Source organism: Acomys russatus, chromosome 5 (assembly GCF_903995435.1).
Source record: "Acomys russatus chromosome 5, mAcoRus1.1, whole genome shotgun sequence".
NCBI lineage: Eukaryota > Metazoa > Chordata > Mammalia > Rodentia > Muridae > Acomys > Acomys russatus.
Window position 1 is genome coordinate 57,367,275 of NC_067141.1, and position 21,737 is coordinate 57,389,011.

Genomic DNA, 21,737 nt, shown 5'->3' on the forward strand with positions numbered 1-21,737 from the left:
AAAGAGGCAGGTGGTGCTGGACCTAATGCCTGATTTTGAAAAGCTAGTTAGGCCTCCAAAGGTGGCCTTCATTCCAGCAAGTTGTCACCGTAGTAGGACAGACAGTCTTGGGCCGGGTGGTGTTTTGGTCTTGGAGTACACAAAGGGATGGACATGGGGAAAGTTTAGAAGAATCCTTGCCCATCTCATTTCACCACTGGCAGACCCCCCCAGGAGGTATTGATAGTGACATCCTTCTGGTCCAGACCCTAGTTGCCACCCTAGTTTGTTAATTAGACTTCCAGATTCCATTGAAAAGGAGTAAATAGAATCCATTAAAGCTGAGAGTTATCCTAGGAACTGGAAAGCTGAGAAGACAGTAGATGAGCATCCTAGAAACATGTCTCTAATTCTGTCTCTAGTCAGCAGGCAACATTTGGAGGACAGGGAGGGCACAAAGCCCAGTATTGCCCCTCTGGTCAGGTGATCAGGAACATTTTTGAGGACTGTGGTGTCTGTGCTTTTCTTGTTATTTCTTGCACTCTTCCCTCATTCTGGGGGCTATTTGGGCTCAGGAACATCATGAAATGACAAGTCTAGTTTCTGCTAGTTTCAACCTTAAGCTCCTCCAGGGGCATCTGGGCTACAGTGAGGTAGTTAACTCAGAACAAACAAACCATTAACTATGTGTCTGGTGATTCCTGTTTTACAATACAGAATACATGTGTGTCTTTGTAATACAGAATATAAAAGTGTCCCCCTTTTAGTTGTCCATTCTGATCCCTCTGTCTCCCTCTTTTCCCCTCTCCACCTCTCTTCACAGAACTGGCATCTCTTTATTTTTTATTTAATTAATTTATTCAGATTACATCTAAATTGTTATCCCATCCCTTGTATCCTCCCATTCCTCCCTCCCTCCCCCTTTCACCCTATTCTCCTCCCCTATGTCTGTGACCGAGGGGGACCTCCTCCCCCACTATAAATATCATCTTGGTATATTGCTTATTCTTTCTCTGAGTGCCACCAAGCCTCCCCACCACGGAGATGTGGTCAAATCTGGGGCACCAGAAAAACTGGTATCTCTTCCCGGCAATCAGACAGTTTCCAAAATCCCATCTTTGAGGCTCCTTTATTTCAATCTTTTTGTCTTCTTCAGCAGTGTCCAAAACCACTTTCCAACTTGAAGCTAGTCAAAACTCAAGCTGCGCCTGTCTCTCCCAGCCGACACAGGATCTGCAGCTCGCCTTAGAAGTCACATTGTGTACCTGGACTCGTGTGTGGGTGACAAGCTGAGGCACAAATGCATGCATTGCCAGACACCACGTCAAACTGACACACAGCACACTCCATAAACACACCGAGACAACCGCCGGGCACAGTGGGCAGAAGGAGAGGTCTGAGGGTGGCAAAGGGCCTGAGGTCATAGGTGGTTGGAGTGTTTAGAGAAGTGCTCTCTAGCTCTCAAGCCCCAAACACGCTTTTAGCTCTCTAATGACCTCATTTTCTAAAAAAGGAAACTAGAAAGCAGCAGTGGCAGGTGGGTGATGATGGCAAGGAGGGAAGCTGGGGACCAGGAACTTTTATTAGCCAGCCAAGGTGACTGAGGCTCAGTTTCCTCCTCTAACAGAATCAGACTGCCCAGTGCTCCTCATACTGGGAGCTTGAATTACATTCGCAGCTTGACTGTGCACCTGGCTGCTGCTGCCTCCTTCTCCTCCTCCTCCTCCTCCTCCTCCTCCTCCTCCTCCTCCTCCTCCTCCTCCTCCTCCCCTCTTACCCCTCTCTGTAGTTTGATGCTGGGTATCAAACCCAGGGCTCACACACATACTAGGTATATGCCCTACCCAATGAACCAAATTCTCAGGCAAAATAAATTTTTCTATTTTACAAGTGAAAACAAATAAACTGGTATAAAAGGGGCTTAACTCACCCCAAAGTCAAATAAATACAGCACCATTATAAGTTGCTTGCTTTGGGATCAACTTCCTGCTGATGGGGTTTCTTTGGTGCAGTCTGAACTGCAGAGGTCCACACCTTTTCTAAAGTTCAACTCTGACTCTCTTCAATCAAGGTTAGCTAAATAGATGGATAAAGGGTTTCCAATAACCAGTGTCCATGGAAGATAAAGAAGGCTGTAAGGGGAAGGGGCTATATAGTTTTCTGGCTTATGAGCTCTCAGACTGGCCAGGGGTCTGAAGCCTCTGCCTTGGTGGCCACATCCCCACCCACGTTGTTCAGACCAGCGTTGCCAGGCACTTCCTCGTTCCGGTGCGTCCTGGACTCAGCTCCTACGCCCAGTGCCCGGGCAACTCAGGCGGGGGGGGGGGGGGGGCCGAGGGGAGGTGTCGCAACCGCCTCCCTCCCTCTTTCCCCGCCTTGGCACTCAGTAACCTCGCAGATGAGCGCTCTTGCAGACAGCGGCAGACGGGCGGCCGGGCGCCCGGCATGTCACCTGAGTGCGCACAGACAACGGGCCCTGGCCCCTCGCGCACCCTGGACCAAGTCAATCGCACCCACTTCCCTTTCTTCTCGGATGTGAAGGGTGACCACAGGCTGGTACTGAGCGTCGTGGAGACCACCGTGTTGGGGCTTATCTTTGTGGTGTCACTGCTGGGCAACGCTTGTGCCTTGGTGCTCGTGGCACGCCGTCGGCGCCGCGGGGCGACAGCTAGCTTGGTGCTCAACCTCTTCTGCGCGGACTTGCTCTTTACCAGCGCCATCCCACTCGTGCTCGTCGTACGCTGGACGGAGGCCTGGCTGCTGGGCCCTGTCGTCTGCCACCTGCTCTTCTACGTGATGACCATGAGCGGCAGCGTCACGATCCTCACGCTGGCCGCGGTCAGCCTGGAGCGCATGGTGTGCATCGTGCGCCTGCAGCGCGGCTTGAGCGGCCCAGGGCGACGGACCCAGGCCGCGCTGCTGGCTTTCATCTGGGGTTACTCTGCCCTCACCGCCCTGCCCCTCTGCATCCTGTTCCGGGTGGTCCCGCAGCGCCTTCCCGGTGGGGACCAGGTGAGCGCTGGCTGCTTGCAACGCAACTGGTGTCCTGGTAGGCTGGGGGTGGGAGGCGGGGATCTAACTGAACCAGTGAGCTGGGGATAGTGGTGATTAGTAACAATATAGATCGTTGGCGGAATAGAATCCTTTTTGGCAGACCCACTGCCCAGTACTCTAAAGTTTAATTTCGTCAGTTTCCCCACAGTGCCAAGTGGGTAAGTCCTCCCAAATGTTGTTAAGGGGACTCTCCCTGAGTTTTGCAAAAATGCAGCGACAGTTAGGATACTAATTAAGCTACTGGAGCTTACAGCCAGGTGGGACACAGGGTGCGAGGTCCTTAAAGAGTCTGTGCTTTCCCTCCAGATGCCACGCTACTGTTACGATCACGTGAATACACATGTATTTTACAGAGGAGGAAGCTGGGGCGCCCAGCATCTCCCTTAGAGCTGGGCTTCTATTTAGAAGTGCAGTCCCAATGAGAAGCCCGGCAGTGTTAGGATGTCGCCTAGGGGAAGGGCTCCTGCTCCAGTTAAATATACTCTGACCAGAAATATTGGTTGTGTTGTGACCCCTCTCAACCCTGGAATACAAAGGAGGGCTTCCAGGGGCATCAGTGTCCACAGACATATAATTTATTTTTATTGGGGGTGGGGGCAGTGGATGAAGGCTACATCCTGAGCAAATGGTATCTTAAAAAAAAAAAAAAAAAAAAATCAGCCGGGCGGTGGTGACGCAGGCCTTTAATCCCAGCACTCGGGAGGCAGAGGCAGGAGGATCGCTGGGAGTTCGAGGCTAGCCTGGTCTACAAAGTGAGTCCAGGATAACCAAGGCTACACAGAAAAACCAAAATAAAAATAAAACCCCCAAGGCATAGAGGGGAATGTTTATTTGACACTGACTTTGAATGGCTAATGAACCTGTGGCATCTCATTAAAGAATATGTATGTAAGCTTGTGGCCATGTCTTCCTGGGTAGGTACAGGAGATAGATCCAGGGTTAGCTGAGCTGCTGGCCAGGAAGGGACCAAGATTACTATCTCATTCCAGGCTTGCCCTTAGCCCAGATACTCCTGAGGATCAGGACAGGCTACATAGATGCTTCTGGAATAAGTGAAAGCTCAGAGCTACGTCCACACCAAAGGGATCAGCTGGGTCACAGGCATGTCAAACATGGAGCCAGTTGGCCACATGTGGATACTACGTGGATAGCTATGAATATGGCCCAACAGATGACAGTGTTGTGTCACAGTCTCAAAATGTTGGACATCTCAATACGAAGGAGGCCTCGCCCTCAGTTATTTGTTTAAGTTGATCTTTCCACTGGGTTATGACAATATTGCTGTATTTTTCATAGAACTCAAAGGATTTCTTGTTCTCAACACAGAAAGATTTCAAGTCCAAGAACTAAGACCAAATAGGATATCTTAAATTTCCATATGTATTGTCCCCTTTAAAACCTATTCAAGTACAATCCTATTTAGCTGACTAATTACACTAAAGAGGAAAAAAAGATCTTGTCTCTTCCCAGTCAAACCACAGGCTGAAACTGTGGGCCAGTGTGGTCACTGCGGCTTGAGCAAGGAAGTCCTTGCTTGAGTTGTCCACACATTGCTCATGCCCTGGGAGGGAATGTGTCACTAGAACCCTCTACAGCCCTTCCAGAATTTTGCTGCAGGTAGTTCTGGGAAGACCATGGTTGGATGCCTCTTGTTTTAATGAAAAAGCATCTGCCAGGCAGTGGTGGTGCACACCTTTAATCCCAGCACTTGGGAGGCAGAGGCAGGCGGATTGCTGTGAGTTCGAGGCCAGCCTGGTCTACAAAAGCGAGTCCAGGACGGCCAAGGCTATACAGAGAAACCTGCCCCCAAAAAACAAAACAGAAACAAAAAAAAAAAAAAAAAAAAAAAAGAAAAGAAAAGAAAAAGCATCTGCTTGCTTTCAAGGGACTTTGGGGTGGCATTTGGACAAAGCCACTGGGGCAGTGTGGGATGACATTGCTTTAGGGGTCAGGTGACAGAAGCTTTAGTTATTGAAGTTTGTAGGGTTGGGATGGGAAACTTGTAGTGGAAAAAAGAGGGACAGTGTCCTCTGGGCACCTCCCCTTCCTGTCTGCCACTCTCCCTCTCCTAATCTCTCTCTCCCTCCCCCCTTTCTCTCCCTGCCTTTATTCTCTTCCCCTATACTCCCTCTGTTCTCTGTTCTAGGGTCTCTGTATGTAGCTCTGGCTGTCCTGGAACTCTCTATGTAGAGCAGGCTGGCCTCAAACTCACAGAGATCCACCTGCCTCTGCCTCCAGAGTGCTAGGATTAAAAGCCTGAGGCATCAAACCTGACTAGCTATCCTCTCTCTTCTATAATTCAGTAGTTGCCTCTTCATTGGGGCATTACTTTCTACTATGTTAGCTACTGTGGCTTCAGTTACCTAAGGACAAGTGAGGTCAGAAAGTATTAATTGGAAATTCCAGGGGGAAAATCCTGTTTTGTATAACTTTAATTTCAGTCTATGGTTATAATTTCTAATTAATTTTTTATTAATATCCTACTGTTCCTAATTCAAACTTTAAATTTAGCCTAAGGGTGTATGAATAGAAAAACAAACAGTGCATATAGGGGTCAGTGCATCTGTGGCTTTCCATTATCTTCTAGGGGATTCTAGAATATGTCCTCCTGAAGAATAAGAGGGCTGTGCATTCCACAGTTTCTGTATTCATGGTGTAGAATCCCAATGCAGCGAAGTTCCCCAGTTCCTCAAAGGCAGTGGCCTGGATTTGTGGGAAGGACTCCATTTTATAAACCGAGCAGTTGAAGAAATAAGTTAGAAGACTTGGAGGGGACGGGGGAGGATAAGGAAGGTGACAGGGTTTAGCCACTTAAGAAAGAAAATGGCAGAGAAGGATCTGGTCTAGACTGAGTTTCACATTTCAAATTAGCAGAGCCCGTTGTGGCCCCTCACGTCTCTAATCACAGCACTCAGGAGGCTGAGGCAGGAGGATCGCTATAAGTTTGAGGTTGCCTGGGCTACAGAGCTGTGTCCTAAATAGAGTGATGTCTCTAAATAAATATATGAATAAATAAGCAAATAAATACAAATAGCAAATGTCTCCCTTTCCAGGCCTCAGACTAACAGCTTCCTGCTTCTGGCCCTTGTTTGTCTTTCCCAGTGGGATGCCGCAAAGGGAAGTTTTTAATGAAGACTTATTCCCTTGGCACTCACTGAGAGAGCACAGTGCTCTCCTCCCCCATTCCCTTAGAACCCAGACCCTTCAAAACCTCCATCCATGTAGGCTCTGGATACGGTGCCACGCAGGGAAGCTGGTAGTCATGCTAACGATTCTAACCTGTTTGGTATTTGACTGTGAGCTTTGGGGCCTCGCACTCTGGAGTAGTTCCTGCTGCACCGAGGGCAAGCCTTCCCACTTCCTCCCACAGTGCTCTCCTTGTTTGAAGTGTGGGCACTACCTGAGATTGCCATGGGGACTTGTGTCTGATAGTTAAGTGCTCAAGAATCAGCAGCTATTGTTAATTTCCTTATCATAGGCACCAACATTTAAACATCCTTCAAAACAGCTGTAACACAACCGGCTGCCATTTCAAGAGGGCGGATGCTTCTTAGCAACACTACTTTCTGTCCCAGGTCAGCGCAGCCTGCCTATGTGTGCTGTGGCCCTGGCCCGGTGGTGACCCACACTCATGGGTGGGGAAGACTGTCCACTTTGGCTAGAATGTGCTGTCCATTCATTCCACAAACATTTGCTGAGCACCCTTCTCCATCCACCCCACCACAAGCCACACAAACACACATAGGCCCAGATGCTGCCTGAGTCTGTAGGCCAGTCTGGTCTGTGGTCTAGGAACCCCACAAGGAGGGGTTCCTGTTATTATTTTTCTGAAAGAAGAAATAACCACAGTCAGGCAGAGAATACTTCCAGAATGTACTCTGGCTCGGATCCCTCTGGCTGCCAGAGCCCCTGCATTCATGAGTCTTAGAGGCCTGTGGACCCTTTGCTCTGCCCTTCCCTGTTATAACGCAAGGTCAGTAAGTTATCCTGTCTCTCCATGGAGAGTGGATTGTCTGAGAAGATGGGCATGGTAACTTGTCTCTGTTAACAAATATTAGAGAATTTTGACCTTTTGAAAGTCTGTGTTGCATGTTCCTGCGGTCCTAGCACTTGAGCTGAGGCAGGAGGATCATGAAGTCATGGTCAGTCTGGGAAATTCTGTGAGATTCTGTCTCAAGAAATAAGTTGAGGGCTGGGGAGTGTAGCTCTGTTGGTGGAGTGCTTGCTTAGCATACACAAAGGCCTGGTTTCATTCCTAGCAGTGCCTGAACCAGCCACCCTGATCCACACCTACAATTCTGCATGATCCGAGGTAGATGTAAAAGGTTTGGAAGTTCAAGGTCATCCTTGGGTCTACAATAAGTTAGAGGCCAGCCTGAACCACATAAGACTCTGTCCCAATAATAAATAATAAATAAGCAAGCAAACAAAAAAAACAAATAAAAGTTGATAAAAGAGCAGATATCCAGTTCCTCATTCCTTTTTTTTTTTTTTTAAAGATGTATTTATTATTTATACAGTGTTCTGCCCACATGTGCACCTTCCTGCCACTAGAAGGCACTGGATCTCATTACAGATGGTTGTGAGCCACCATGTGGCTGCTGGGAATCAAACTCAGGACCTCTGGAAGAGCAGACAGTGCTCTTAACCTCTGAGCCATCTCTCCAGCCCCCTCATTCCTTAAAACTGTCCTGAGGCCTTCCATTTTGGCCCTCTGTCCTTTCCCTGAGACAGGGAAGACAGTTTGCTTAGGCGTTCCCTGGAGTGATGTAGGGCTAATCATTAGAGAAACTTCGATGCAAAGAGCTAGACTCAGACAGCATTTAAATAAATCCCTGAAGTGGAGAAGGGTTGGCATTGGGCTGGAGCCTGTAGACAGGTGTGCCCATCCACAAAGAGTTTTGGGAGAGCTTTCATTGTGCCGTTTTGCACCGAGTATCTAATGTGTGCCAGGCATCGTGTGCCCCAATCTTGCCCATTGCAACATGCTGTGGTGGGTCCCTACTGCACAAGTTCCGAAGGCTGTGAAAAGGGCTCTTCTGGGTAGCAGTGGGCAGAGGAGGATGTGGATGCATGGAAAAGGGTAGCAGGAGAGTCAGAGATTCCTTTTCGGATGCCCAGGATGGCCTGGTGAAAGTAAGATGGGCACCTGGGAGAGGAGGCCAGTGAGAATGGGAAGGAGCACACTGGGGTAGTTTCCTTGTGGCTGGTGGGAAGCAGGAGGCATGAAGGTTCTGGAAGCCAGAGTATGACTGCTTCCTGTCCTGATGCCGTAATGCAGAAAGTAGAGCCATTTGTCGGTTGGGGTGGTCAAAACTGTCCAGGTCTGTGAAACCTCTTGCATGAGTGTCCTCTGGGAGTGAGAACACTGGGCAGAAGACTGGAGTGGATCATCTGCCAAAACCAAACCAAAACCCTCAAAGCAAAAACCATGGGGGGCTAAGGCTGTAGCTCAGTGGTGGAGCATGCTGAACACGTGTGAGGGCCTAGGCTTAGTCCCTAGAGCTGAAAGCCAAGCCAAACCAAACAAAGCCATGGAAGTGGATGAACCCTCCAGGAAGAGGTGGTGATTGGAAGAGGCAGAACACTGACTGGGAGATTGCCACTACACTTAACTCTCCGTTATGCTTAGCCTCCATCTTCATCCTGACCCGTTCCACCACCCTGACCTGGTCCACCCCCCATTCCCTCCCAGGCATGACTGGAACAACTCCTGCAGAAGCACCGTTTCTGGCCTCACTTTTGGCCCCTGTAAGCACCTGACCTTCCTAAGGCAGAGCCAGACCCTTGCTCATCAGACTGTGTGTGTGAGGACGCTCTGCCTGGTGACGAATGAACAGTAACGTTGTTGATATTGCCAGCTCCACTTTCAGACTGCAGTAACCAGTCAGGTCTAGCAGTTTTGGTTTCCAATTTTCTTTTAGAAAACCAGGGGTCAGGCGTGGTGGCACATGCCTTTAATCACAGCACTCTCGAGGCAGAGGCAGGCGGATCGCTGTGAGTTCGAGGCCAGCCTGGTCTATAAAGCAAGTCCAGAACAGCCAAGGCTAACACAGAGAGACCCTATCTCGAAAAAACTAAAAAAGAAAGAAAGAAGAAAGAAAACCAGAAAATATTTCAAATGTACAGAAAAAGTGCTCCCTCTCTAATGTCGGGCATTGCCAGCTTCCTCTCTAAATCACAGCCTGTGAGAGAAGACTAAAATCAAGTGACTTGTCAGATAGAGTTTCCATAGAAATCATGTTAGATCACCAACTCAGGTCTCCTGTGATGGCACAATGCTTTTTTGTCACTGTTTTAATAATTATGCTTAAAAATGTGAATTTATCTACTCTGTGTGTGCATTAGCCACAGCATATATGTGGAGGTCAGAGGATAAATTACAAAAGCTAGTTCTCTCCTCTCCCCATGTGGGTCCGAGGGACCAGATTCGGTAAGTCAGGCTTGGCAGCAAATGCCTTTACCCACTGAACTGTCTCACAGGTCCAGCTGTTGTTTTAAGTAAGCATACACATTGTACTTAGTCGCTGATGCTATCTAATGCCTTCAAAAGAATATATAAATCCATCACTTAGGCCATGTCTACTGACCATTGGCTTGGAAGGTACTGTGAACAGTTCCTCCTTTACTTTGTCTGTAATGAGAGCCATAAATCAGAAGGCAATGGGTACTTTTCTGAGTAGAGTTTGGGAACTTCCCTGGGAAAGTGTATTGTTTCTGCTGGTCACGTTTACTCAACTCTGATGGTGAGCTGATATTTGATAGCCACTTTTTAAAAATAAGTTCTCTTTTCCTCTAATTAAAAAAAAAAAAAAAGATGCATAGCAACATTTAGAAGATTTAGGTAACTAAAGGAAGAGGGAAGGAGAACAACCGAGGGTGATGGAATATAAATGTCATAAAAGCAGAAGGGGAGGAAATATATGTCATATTTGCAAGGAAAGAAAAGGATCAGTAAAAAGATGGTGATGAGGAAGGCACTGAGGAAATGAATGAGAGTGAAATCTAGTAATAATATGGATAAAAATTCAGATCAAAATCCATTCCTTTGTAAGATAAAAAACATTGATAAGAAGGAGAAAGTCCCAGGGCTGGATACGTGGCTTAGTTGGTAGAGCACTTGCCTGGCATGCATGACACCCTATGTTCAATTCCTAGCACTGCCTAAACCAGGTGTGGTGGCACACATCTGTAATCCCAGCCCCCGGTACACAGGTAGGAGAATCAATCAGAAGTTCAAGGTCATTCTTCCTGTCTAGCAAATTTGAGGTCATGCTGGGCTACATGAGACCCTGAATTAATGAATGAAGGATGGAGGGAGAAAGGGAGAGAGGGGTATGGTAGAATTGAGGGAAGGAGAAGGAAGGGAAAGAGGGAGTGAGGGAGGGAGATCAGATAAGCCAACAGAATTGATGAAAACCACTTAGGTAACTGAGTCAAGGCGGGGGGGGGGGGGGGCATTATAAAAGGCAAAACAAAGGTCGTGTAAAGGACTCTTTCCCTCCTATTCTGTCCTGGCCTCCAGCCTATGGGAGGGTGTCTTTCTCCCCTACTTAATCCTCTCTGGAAATCCTCTCCCAGCTTTACCCAGAGAGAGATGCTATTCCTTCCTAATCTCCTTAGCCCTTCTCAGCTAAGTAGACAACCAAGACTCTCCATCCTAGCTGTGCTGCTGGTAGCACTTTTACTATCATTATCTTCTGGGCTGCTGTATTTACTCATTTGCTTGTTTATATTAGAACCGACACACACACACAGTTCCACTTGGTTCTGGTAACCTCCACACAGGTGTGTGGCTTCGGAACCTGCTTTTTTGCCCCTCGGGTAGGAAAAATGCCTTCGTCTACCATATGCATTTTCTTATAAAACCTCATAAAACCAGGAGAGATTGGCCCATGCACAGGAGGAAGCTTTTGGGGCGGGGGGGGGATCTCAGGAGCTCTAAAAACTAGTTCTGAGGTCATGTTTGATACCTTTTTCTTTCTCAAATATAGGAATTTGAAACCAAACCCCATTTAGGGTTAGAACTCCTTTTTCCCAACTGGGGTTTCAGCAGACCTGTCCATACCTGTGGTCTCCAGTATGTTGGGTGAGCGTTCTGCGATGGGCAGAGCTCTGAGTACAAACTGGAGGCTGCATGCATTGATCTGGAAACAGCAGTAATTCAGCTGCCAGTACTCAAGATCCTTGACAGATACAAGTCTCTTGCCATTCACCAAAAACAAGGAGCAATTTAACAAGGCTTCTCTCACTAACTGCGGATGGTGGGGGCAGAGGAGCTGGTTTAGGATGTCAAACCCACTTGTAACCCATTTGACAAAGCCAGGAGAGGAAGCAACATCCTCACCTCCCTTTTCAATGTACAGATATGATTAAAACATTTTATTTTCTTGTTATGAGATAGTCTCACTATATAGTCAAGGATGGCAGATGTCATGCCCCAGGCTTGCAAAGGCTGAGATGATGGGCACATGGTACCTGGCATGGTTAAAACATTCTACCTTACATTTTTTTGCCCTGGAAAGTTTTCTTGGTAGCTCTCTTGACATTTCTTTAACTACATACTATTTGGGGCAAAATGTTGCCAGTGAAAACAGTTAACCTTTAGTGTTTTAGACTGCTGTGTCTGAAGGACGTTTCTAGCTTTAGTTTCCTCTTCTGTGAACTGAGAAAGCTAATAATGTGAGTTTCAATAATGCTATTGTAAGTGTAGATGCTGCAATGTAGGAAGCAGTTCTCTGTGCACATTAAATGTCCAATAGCTATGAAATGCTGCTGCGTTCTACTAATACTGGGTATGAAACTTAGTGAATATTTGACATTTTAAGTTCGCTCAATTATGACTCACGTTGGCAAATGTTAAAAGTTGTTTCCCCCTAGTGCATGTAGTATTCAATAATTAGTCATCAAATTAACGAGAGAATGGCAATGGCTCAGATGCACAGTCTGTCAAAAGTCAATGATATGACTTTTTACATTGCACATGCTCTTAAACATGTGTTCTGATGTTCAGAAAGGTTTGGGGGTAAATCGTGTCCTAAACAGCTTTGTTTTTATCATCAAGTAGGCAGAGGAAGTTCAGGTGTGGGAAGATACATTCATATCACACTCTGTTTCTACTGACATATTTACTCAATGGAAGGACTTGTTGCAGTAACAGAATCCTTCCTGTTCTACAGGCCCCTCACACCTGGGCTTCGCAGTTACCATCAAACTTTTGAGTTCATCACCGCACAGTGATAGCGGCACAATTGAGACCCTCCATGCCTCCTTTGCACATTCCAGCTGTTTGCTCTCGGGCTCTATCCTATTCCAGCGAGGAGGCACACAAGGTCAAGGCTCCCAAGTCTGAGCACCATACACTTTCTTGAATAAGGGTGGCCTATTCTTTGAGGCAGACTGACACAGTGTGTGTGTGTGTGTGTGTGTGTGTGTGTGTGTGTGTGTGTGTGTGTGTGTGTGTATGTATGTGTGTATGTGTTATTATTGTTTGGGAGTTTCATGTTTCTGATTTTTAAAGATTTATTTATTTTTATTTTATGTGCATATGAGTGTTTTGCCTACATGTCTGTCTGTGCACCACATACATGTGCGCTGTATGTAGAGACCAGAAGAGGGAATCTCCTGGAAGTGGAGTTAATGACAGTTGGGAGTTGCCATGTGGGTGCTCTTAACCACTGCACCATCTCTTCAGGCCCCCTTTTGTGTCCATTCATTCCTTCATTCCCTGAGACAGGCTCTCATTATGTTGTCCGGGCTTGTCTCAAACTCCTTGCTTCTTGACATTTTCTTGCCTTGGTCTGCAGAGGAGCTGAACTTCATGTGCGTGCCTGGCTTTAACACACTTAGGCAATTGAACACCCCTAAGAAAGCAATATCTTATCCCAGCCCCTGTTGTGTCAGAAAAGTGCAACTGTACTGGACCCTCAATCCTGTTCCTTCCAGTCCATATGACCTTTCTGGGGTCAAGTTTCTCCCTTTCAGAACACAAGGCTTGTAAGAGAAGGGCTCAGGCACTCTTTGCATGCCAGCCTAAAGAAGTGGAAAGACCAATCCTGGGAATGCCTCCAGCTCTTACCTGCCTATGACTCGGAGGTTCAGTGTCTTCCTGGAGAATGAGAAGTATAACCGCGGTAACATTAGGCCCCTGGGTAACAGGCAATGTCAAGGGAAAAGGAGGAATAGATCCTAGGACTCCCTGTCATACATAGTGTAATAGTGTGCTACAGCCCTCACATTAGGACTAGGCTAAAAGCTAAGGAAGAAGCCAGAATTCAAGTGATGTTGTTTTCCCTTTCATAACCAGGAAATTTCCATTTGCACATTGGATTGGCCCAACCGCATAGGAGAAATCTCGTGGGATGTGTTCTTTGTGACTTTCAACTTCCTCGTGCCAGGACTGGTCATTGTGATCAGTTACTCCAAAATTTTGCAGGTATGTTTGTTTTGGTGTTGCTCCAAACGTCACTCCATATGTGCATTTCCAGGAAAATCTTAGAACTTCTGGGTTAGAGGATGCCTTGGAGGTTCTAATAACACAATCCTGATTCACTGTGCAAATCCTCTGCTGGCCCCTGTAACAATGAGGGGTGAGGGCTTATGCATTTATTTTGGCTTTTGTTTTCTTTCTTTCAGGGTTTTTTGTTTTTTTTGACAGGGTTTCTCTGCTTAGTGTCCTGGACTCTCTTTGTAGACCAGGCTGGCCTCCAGTTCACAGAGATCCACCTACCTCTGTCTCCCTCAGTGCTGGGATTACAGGTGTGTGCCACCACACCCAGCTAGCTTTTGTTTTCTTAATCAGTTATATTTTTGTGAATCTTTTATGTTCCTCATTAAAATAGTACCAGGTTATAAAAACATTGAGTTGAAAACAGGCAAAGAACTGTGTAACACAGGCATGGAAAATCTAGTCTCTTCCCAACCTCCATGACCCAACTAACTGTGTCTCCGCAGTATTATAGCATCACGTGCACTTGTGTGCATTTGATGAACCTACAAAGTTGTAGGTTCAAATGGTCAGATGGCTGCTGACACTGTTCACTTTTCATATATGAGATGATGATTTTTGGTAACTTTTTTTCCCCACTTAACACTGTGTCAGTTCCGGCATCTTATCTTGTTCCTGGCTAAGGGCTGCACAGCTTTTGTCATATCGGCATGATATAATCATTTTATGGACTTTGGACTTGTATCCAGTGTTTTCTCACAAACACAGCAGTGATCGACAATGTCCCCTTCATAAGGTTTTATTTTTTTTATGGAAGTATCATAGACTAATATAAAATCACACCCAGCTTACGTATCCTGCTCACAAATTGAACATAATCATAAAGTGGCTCATGGATGGAGGATAGAACTTTGGCCAGAAACCTTTCCTGTCCCTATGGGTCAGTGACCTTCTCCTTGGGGATATCCACTTCAAGTGAGTGTGGCACAGGAAGTCAACGAAGTCTTTTAGAAAAGTAAACATATATACACAGACATATAAAGATGGGCTGGCCTCTGCTTCCTGCCTCTAAAGGCATGGAAGGTACCACCCAGCAAACACAAGCATGTATATTTATGCCCGCTTGTAAGGCTTACCTCAAAGCTCTTGAGCCCTCTTGGTGGTATCCAACGTCTGCTTTGTGGTTTTACAGAGTCTTATATGCAGGTCATGATAAACATGTGTGTTTATTAGGTGCTCACCTTCTCATCACTTTTATGATCTTATAGCTGCAGTCTGTAGCTCTCTTATAAAGCAGAACCCATACCAGGCCAACCTCACCTAAAGCTTTTGTCCCCGGTTCTGTGGGAGACAGTGTTTAACTCTCTACCCAGATTCATCCCCAGATGGCTCTACCCAGATGGCTCTCCATCTCTAAAGGGATCTAAGCTTGGGCTTACTCTAATATGTGAGGCAAATTCCAAGGTGTGAAGCCCTTGAGAAGTGCTCGCAATGGGCTGGCATTGCATATTTTAATGTGATAAAAGAATTAACTAGTGTCATAAAACCAAAATGGAAGAAGAGAAAGGACAGAGAAAATATAATAATTTTTTTTGACATGGGAGAGACATTTATTACCAGGCTATAAATTATGAGGCAGTGGGTGGGGTGGGGAGAGCCCAGCAGTCACATTTTTGGGCAGCTGCCCTTTCTCTCTGTCTTCCTGGGCTTGTATTCGGAGCTCCTCATCTAGACGTTCTTTTGCATGGACAACCTTTGACTGCAGGTAGAAGGAACCACACACGGACTTATTATTCACCTTAAATAGGTGTTCATAATTCTTCTGGACCTCCTCAGGGCTCAGCTTGGAGATGTTGAGAATTTGCTGGGCTTCCTGGAGCCTGAGGCCAGAGAGATTGGATGCAGCTGCAGACTGGTGCCCAGAACGACCTCGAGCATTAGCGGCTGCCTGGCTTGCTGCAAACTCCTGCCTCAGGGCCCGGGAAGAGGCCCTGCCCACCACCTGTACACCCATCACAATGATCTGGGCCAGATACTTGTCCATGGTGGCCGCTCCATTGCATAAATGTGAAGGGCGTGGTGGAGAGCAAAGAACCATGGGAACAGACATGAGGCTTGGAAGATCCTTTTAAAATTACCAATTTTTGAGTCTTGACTGCCAATTTATGTTGTTGTGTGGCTTGGGCCTGCTGCTTGCTGTCTCTGGGTCCCAGTCCCATCATCTACAAAAGGCAACCTTAACTTCCAGTGTGAAGTCGCATAGGGCAAATATGTAAGAATTGCCTACCTGGTCACAGTCAGCACTGAGTAAATACGGCAGATGCTGTTTGCTGAGCTGGGCTGTTCTTCTGAGAATGCTAGAAAATGGTAGCACTGAGGTTTCCCAGAGGTTAAACAGCAGGTCAAGGGTTGGAACAAGAAGAACTGGGTGTGGTGGTGGCTGTGAGTTTGAGGGCAGTCTGGTCTACAAAGAGGGTTCCAGGACAGCCAGGGCTATCATACAGAAAAACCCTGTTTTGAAATACCAAAAAGAAGGAGGTGGAGGGAGAGGATGGGGAGGAGGAAGAGGAGAAGGAGGAAGAGGAGAAGGAGGAAAAGGAGGAGGAAGAGGAGGAGGGGGGGAGGAGGAAGAGGAAGAGGAGGAGGAGGAGGAGGAGGAGGAAGAGGAGAAGAAGGAAGAAGAAGAAGAAATCATGGCTGGGGCAGACTGGCTGGGAGAGGGGCCAGTATCTGAGCACCCCTTGTTCGCATCCACTCCTGAGACCCAAAGAGGTTAAGAGGGCTCTGGCATGCTCCCTTTCCACGTGTGACACACCCTACTGTGGGGAATGTGTTTGCTCACCCAGCCCATTCTCAGTCTCAATGCGGGCCTTCCCTGCAGGGAAAATCAGAAAATGCCTTGGGCATCAGGAAGAAGGAAGAGCCTGCCTATCTCTCCCTCCTCTGGCCAACAGTGCACCTTGTTCTCCTCACAGCTGAGTCTACACTCACAGCCAGCCTTGCACATCCCCCCCCCCCCACACACACACCACAGACCTCTGCAACAGCTTCCACCTGCAACAGAAGATCCGCATGGCTTGCAGCTGTGAGAAGCTACCTGCGTACTAGGTCACAGAGGAAATTTAGACCCCATCGCTTCCTTACTCATGAACCAGATCTGAAGCTCCATGTATAAAGTCTTGTGCAGCTTTGGCATGTGCCCCGAATTCCCTCCTGTATCATGTCCAGGTGGGCTGGAGACTGTCCCTCTCACACTGCTGCCTCAGGGCTATGACACCTGCCGTTTCCTCTCCAGGATCTCTCTTCTCTGGTTTGCTGTGTGGACCACTTCTCACTAACGCAGACTTCTTCCTGGAAGCACTCCTGTCACTTGGCTATCCCTCATTAATAGGCTGCTCAAAACACTTTGCATCCTCTTGTCCTTATTTCCACTGCCTAGGGCCTGCAGGCTCCGTGAGAGCGGAGTCTGTTTTGTTCGCTGCTGCCCTGCATGCCCAGAGCCGGCCCATGGGTGCTCAATTTGCACTCACATATGAATGAGGCCCAAGCTTTGGATCACAGTGAAATGATTTTTAGGGCCTCTCACCTTGGGCAATGGGCGGTCTCTGGACAAAGAGCAATGAGACAGGTTCAAGATAAAGCTTTCCCACCAAGTTACCTTGGACAAGCCACTGTAGTAAGGCAGGCCTCAGTTTCCACCAAAACTAAATATGCCTGTGTCTAATTAACACAGAAAGAACAGACATGGTGTCTCAAAAGACCCAGTAATAGTACAAATAAAAGACTTTGGAAAATTATATTCTGTATTACCACTGAAATTGATGGTTTCACTTTTTCCTACGAGGACCATGACATTCATTCTCACTTTGGACCTCTGAGTTTGTCAGGCTGTTGCCTCAGAAGCTGTCAAGTGGTTGGGCAGGGCCTCAGAGTTAAGCATCTCCTCCCACAGAAGGTGCACAGACCAGGCATACTGAATCAGCCCTCCTGCCCAGGCCTTTTCTGCCAGACTATAGATGGCACCGAACATCAGTATTCAGTTAGCCACATTCACTGGAGGCAGAGCTTGCACCCCACCCTTCCCCACCAGTCTTACCTTCTCTCCCCTGCTCGGCTGCCTCTAAATTGGGTTCCATTTGTGGGCTTGAAAGGTTCTCTCTTTTCATATTACCCCATTCTTCCACTGCAAGGCAGCATCTTTCAGGCAGCTCTCTAGAGCACCATGGGATGATGGGTGTAGAAATAGTCATCAAACAAATTTAGGAAATGCTGAGCTAGCTGCATGGAATTCTCTGCTGTGGGACTTGAGAGCCTTCTTATCCTAGTTAGTATGCTTCAGGCATCCCCAGCACAGGAATAAACCAGGTAGCATTGCTAACTCTGATCACAGAACCCACTTCTGCATACAGAGCATCTCTCTGGGCTGATATTACGTAGAGGCCCCAGCAGGAGGCCCTGCTCCAGTTTTTGCTGGTTCAGAGTGGGCATCCACCTGCCTCTTCCCCTGCGCTGATCACCCTTACTACTTCATGTGCTGGGCAGTGACTATTTTCTCTCTCTCTCTCTCTCTCTCTCTCTCTCTCTCTCTCTCTCTCTGCCCTCTCTGCTTCCTCTTTCCTTGTGACTCAGACACACCATACATTTTCAGTGATGTTTTTCCTATTGACTGTTTCCCCAGGGGAATCACTTCCCAGTGGTTCCTAAGTGCCTTGGGTCAGACTGTCAGGACTGGCAGGTTGGGATAAGGTTTGCAAGTTCACCCAGCAACAATAACAATTATGCTCTGAGTTCTCTGCTATTATAACTGTGTTTCTTGTTCTCCCTCCCACTGGCCACATACAGAGGGCATTGGGGTGCAGTGTGGGCAGGACTTCCTTGCTTCTTGCTTTTGTGTCCAGCCTCTTTAAGAGAGCCCAGTGTAAATATTTACTCAACGAACCAGTGACTCCATGGCCTGCAGATGGAAATCCCCCTGTCTATCATGGCCTAGTTCGCACCTCTTACCACTGACAACTGTGGTCATGCTGTAGGCTTAGATTTGGGTCCCAAGTCCTGGAGACACCTGCTGAAGGCTCCAGGTTCTTGTGTTCTGGGACAAAGAATGGCATCAGGGACACATGATTAATAATAGAAATAGGGACAAATAGTTACGAGAAAGACATTCCTGCGAATGAGAGTGACCTAAAGAGCTGTGGGGGAAAGCTTCCATGTGAAAAGCCAACAATGGGCTTCTAGTCTTCTATCCCGTTATAGGTAATTTATGTAGCACTTGTATATTGTCTGTGTATATGACAGGCTTTTCTTGAACACGTGTTGTTGTTGCATGGGGCTGGGGAAGCATTTCCAGTCCTTTGCTACCCTGCTTCTTTCACACCTTGATCTTGATGCAACACTATCCAGCCCCTGTTTTCCTCCTATAATCACGTCTCTTTGAGGTCCTCTGGGAGGGTGGGGCCTCTTATCTGAGGTTTTAATCAGGACACTACTGATTAAGCCAATCAGCCCCACTAAGGAGGATAAGCTCCCCAGGGCCCCAACTTCTGTCAGTGGGAATCCCCTTCACCAGCATGCAGCTGGTGTGGTAAAGGGGTGCTGGGTGGGAATAGGGCTCCCTCCTCCTGGCCTTCAATGAGTCACAAAGATCTGTTTTGTAAAATGGACTTTTATAAAGGTTTAGGGAGGGAAACTCCAAACCAAGCAGCTGTCCAGGATTAACAGTTCTTATGCTCTCATGAGCAAAAGCCACCTAGACAGTTCAAGAGAAGTGAGGATCCCTCAGTCCTCTCACTGAGTCTACGTGTCTCAACGTGGGCCCAATTGGACACGTAAAAAACACAACTTTCAGCCCACAGAGGATTAGAGATCATTTATTCTGGAGCCAAGTGTGAGTGGCCATGCCCAAGAAATGCAGATTCAGGCTACCTTCAAAGTCCATGTTCCAATATGGTAACTGATTCATGAAGGTTTTTCTTTATAGCAATGGAAAAAAAGAGTCATAAAACAAGATGGTAGGAACATAAGGTAGATGGGTCACAGCCAAGCAAGGAACCCTCTGCTGTAGACCTCAGGTGTTGTTTGATGACATCCTTTGCCTTTGGTTGGTGGAAGTTACTGGTCTGTTGAGTGAATACATCAGGAATGGTTGCATTTGCTGGTCCCAAGGATGTTAGGCCAGAACCAGAGTTCAGTGTGGAATAACTATTAACGGGCCTAAAAGTGGTCAAAGATAAATTATAACTGGGTTTTGGATCTGCGGCACCAATCTCTCAACGATCACTGACGTTCCAGTTGGTTAGCCAGCCTTGTAGAAGGTTGGTGTCAGGCGTAGTTCTTTATAGGAACTTTTGTTCAGAGACTTTTTGTGTTTTACCAAGTTCCCAGTGGTCACGGAGCACATTCTGATAAGCACCACTGTGCCCCACCCCCCATTGGCAATCTGCCAGGGTGAAGAAGAGCACAGGCACCTCTGAGGAGGTGGGGGTAGGCTCCTGAGATGGGAGAACCCCAAGACTTCCCCTAGAGGCTTGATTTGAGGGTGAGACTTAATCCCCAGAAGGTAATGGGACTCTTCATAGGAGCACACGAAGCATTCATTCCACAGAAGCCAGAGACATTGGAAATCCTGGCTGGATGCTGACTGGCCAGGTAGTCTAAAGCAGGCTGGGGAACTAGAAAGGGCCCATGTTTTATTGCAATGTTTCATTTTCTTCCTGATTCGACAAGTCGTGGGGACTGTGCAATGAGGAGGAAACAGCAGCATCTGTTAGGGGAAAAAAAAAAAATCTGTGGTGCATTTGGCTATGAGTCAATCACTTTGTTTATTACAGCCATTGTCAGGCATCAGCAAGAGCCCTGGGCCCCACAGAGCTGGACCCGCCTGCTGAGCCACCTCCACCTGCGGAGCAGAGTGGGTAGGAGGCCTCTTAGCCGTATGAGAACCCCTATGGAGCTCAATTTTCACAGGTGGCGGTGGTAGCTATTTAGTATCAGAAAACAAAAAAAAAAAAACAAACACACAAAACCCGACTTTCAGCCAGTAGCTTACACTTCCTGAGAATCAATTTGCAAGAACAACAGTGGTATGAATGCACAGAGGATGTGTAGAGATTAAAGGTGACAACTGATGAAATAAATGCCTAGCACATGGCAGGGAGCCAACAGGAAAGCAAGCTCAGCGGTCCTGATTGCTCGCATCCTGCTGTTCTTGGTCGGCAGGAGCTTTGAGAGGGCTCCAGGTGGTTCACTGGGCACCTGCTGTCCTCGGCTCTATCACAAACAGGTGGCTCCAAATGCTCCACTGAGTGAGAAGCAATCATGTAATCCTGTGTGATAGTTAGGCGTCTATTCTTTAATTGGGGGCTTAAAGGGACTGTAAGAAGAACATTTTAAGCCATTTTTGATGAGTTAAACTTGCCCACGTTGTGAATGATGCTAATGACTTTAAAATTACTTCCTTTCTCAAGATGCAGGGATCTTAGGAAAATAGGCCCTGCATCCCACCCCCATCCCCATATAGAACTGGCAGTGTGACTCAGAGAGACAGAGCCCGGGCCAGCCACAGCAATGGAAGTTAGTAAGGACCACCGACAAGGTCAGAACACATCCCATTGGCTCTCTGTGACCTGTAGCTCCCCCGCTCCCCCATCTTCGCCCTCCCCAGACGGAGGTCTCAGTGTAACCTTGGCTGTCCTGGAACTCTCTCTCTACAGACCAGGTTGGCCTTGAACTCACTGAGATCCTCCTGCTTCTGCCTCCGGAGTGCAAGGATTAAAGGCATGAGCCGCCACACCCTACTGTAGCTCTGATTCTTTGTGTTTCCTACAGATCACCAAAGCATCAAGGAAGCGGCTCACGTTGAGCCTGGCGTACTCCGAGAGCCACCAGATCCGCGTGTCCCAGCAGGACTACCGGCTCTTCCGCACCCTCTTCCTGCTCATGGTATCCTTCTTTATCATGTGGAGTCCGATCATCATCACCATCCTCCTCATCTTGATCCAGAACTTCCGGCAGGACCTGGTCATCTGGCCGTCCCTTTTCTTCTGGGTGGTGGCCTTCACGTTCGCCAACTCCGCCCTAAACCCCATTCTGTACAACATGTCGCTGTTCAGGAACGAATGGAGGAAGATTTTTTGCTGCTTCTTTATCCCAGAGAAGGGAGCCATTTTTACAGACACGTCTGTCAGACGAAATGACTTGTCTGTTATTTCCAGCTAACTAGTCGAGCCAGGTGAAGCGCTGTGTGCCTATAAAGGAGATA

General features: G+C 47.5%; 2 protein-coding genes across 2 annotated transcripts; one reads left to right on the forward strand and one right to left on the reverse strand.

The window, feature by feature from the left end:
- Window positions 1-2,316: 2,316 nt before the first annotated feature.
- Ffar4 (free fatty acid receptor 4) lies at window positions 2,317-21,737 on the forward strand. Its single transcript, XM_051146408.1, has 3 exons — window positions 2,317-2,991; window positions 13,340-13,468; window positions 21,305-21,737. The coding sequence occupies exons 1-3, from the start codon at window positions 2,425-2,427 to the stop codon at window positions 21,692-21,694; spliced, it is 1,086 nt and encodes a 361-aa protein (XP_051002365.1). The 5' UTR covers window positions 2,317-2,424; the 3' UTR covers window positions 21,695-21,737.
- Window positions 15,102-15,524, reverse strand: LOC127190145 (mitochondrial import inner membrane translocase subunit TIM16-like). Its single transcript, XM_051147170.1, has one exon. The coding sequence runs from the start codon at window positions 15,522-15,524 to the stop codon at window positions 15,102-15,104; it is 423 nt and encodes a 140-aa protein (XP_051003127.1).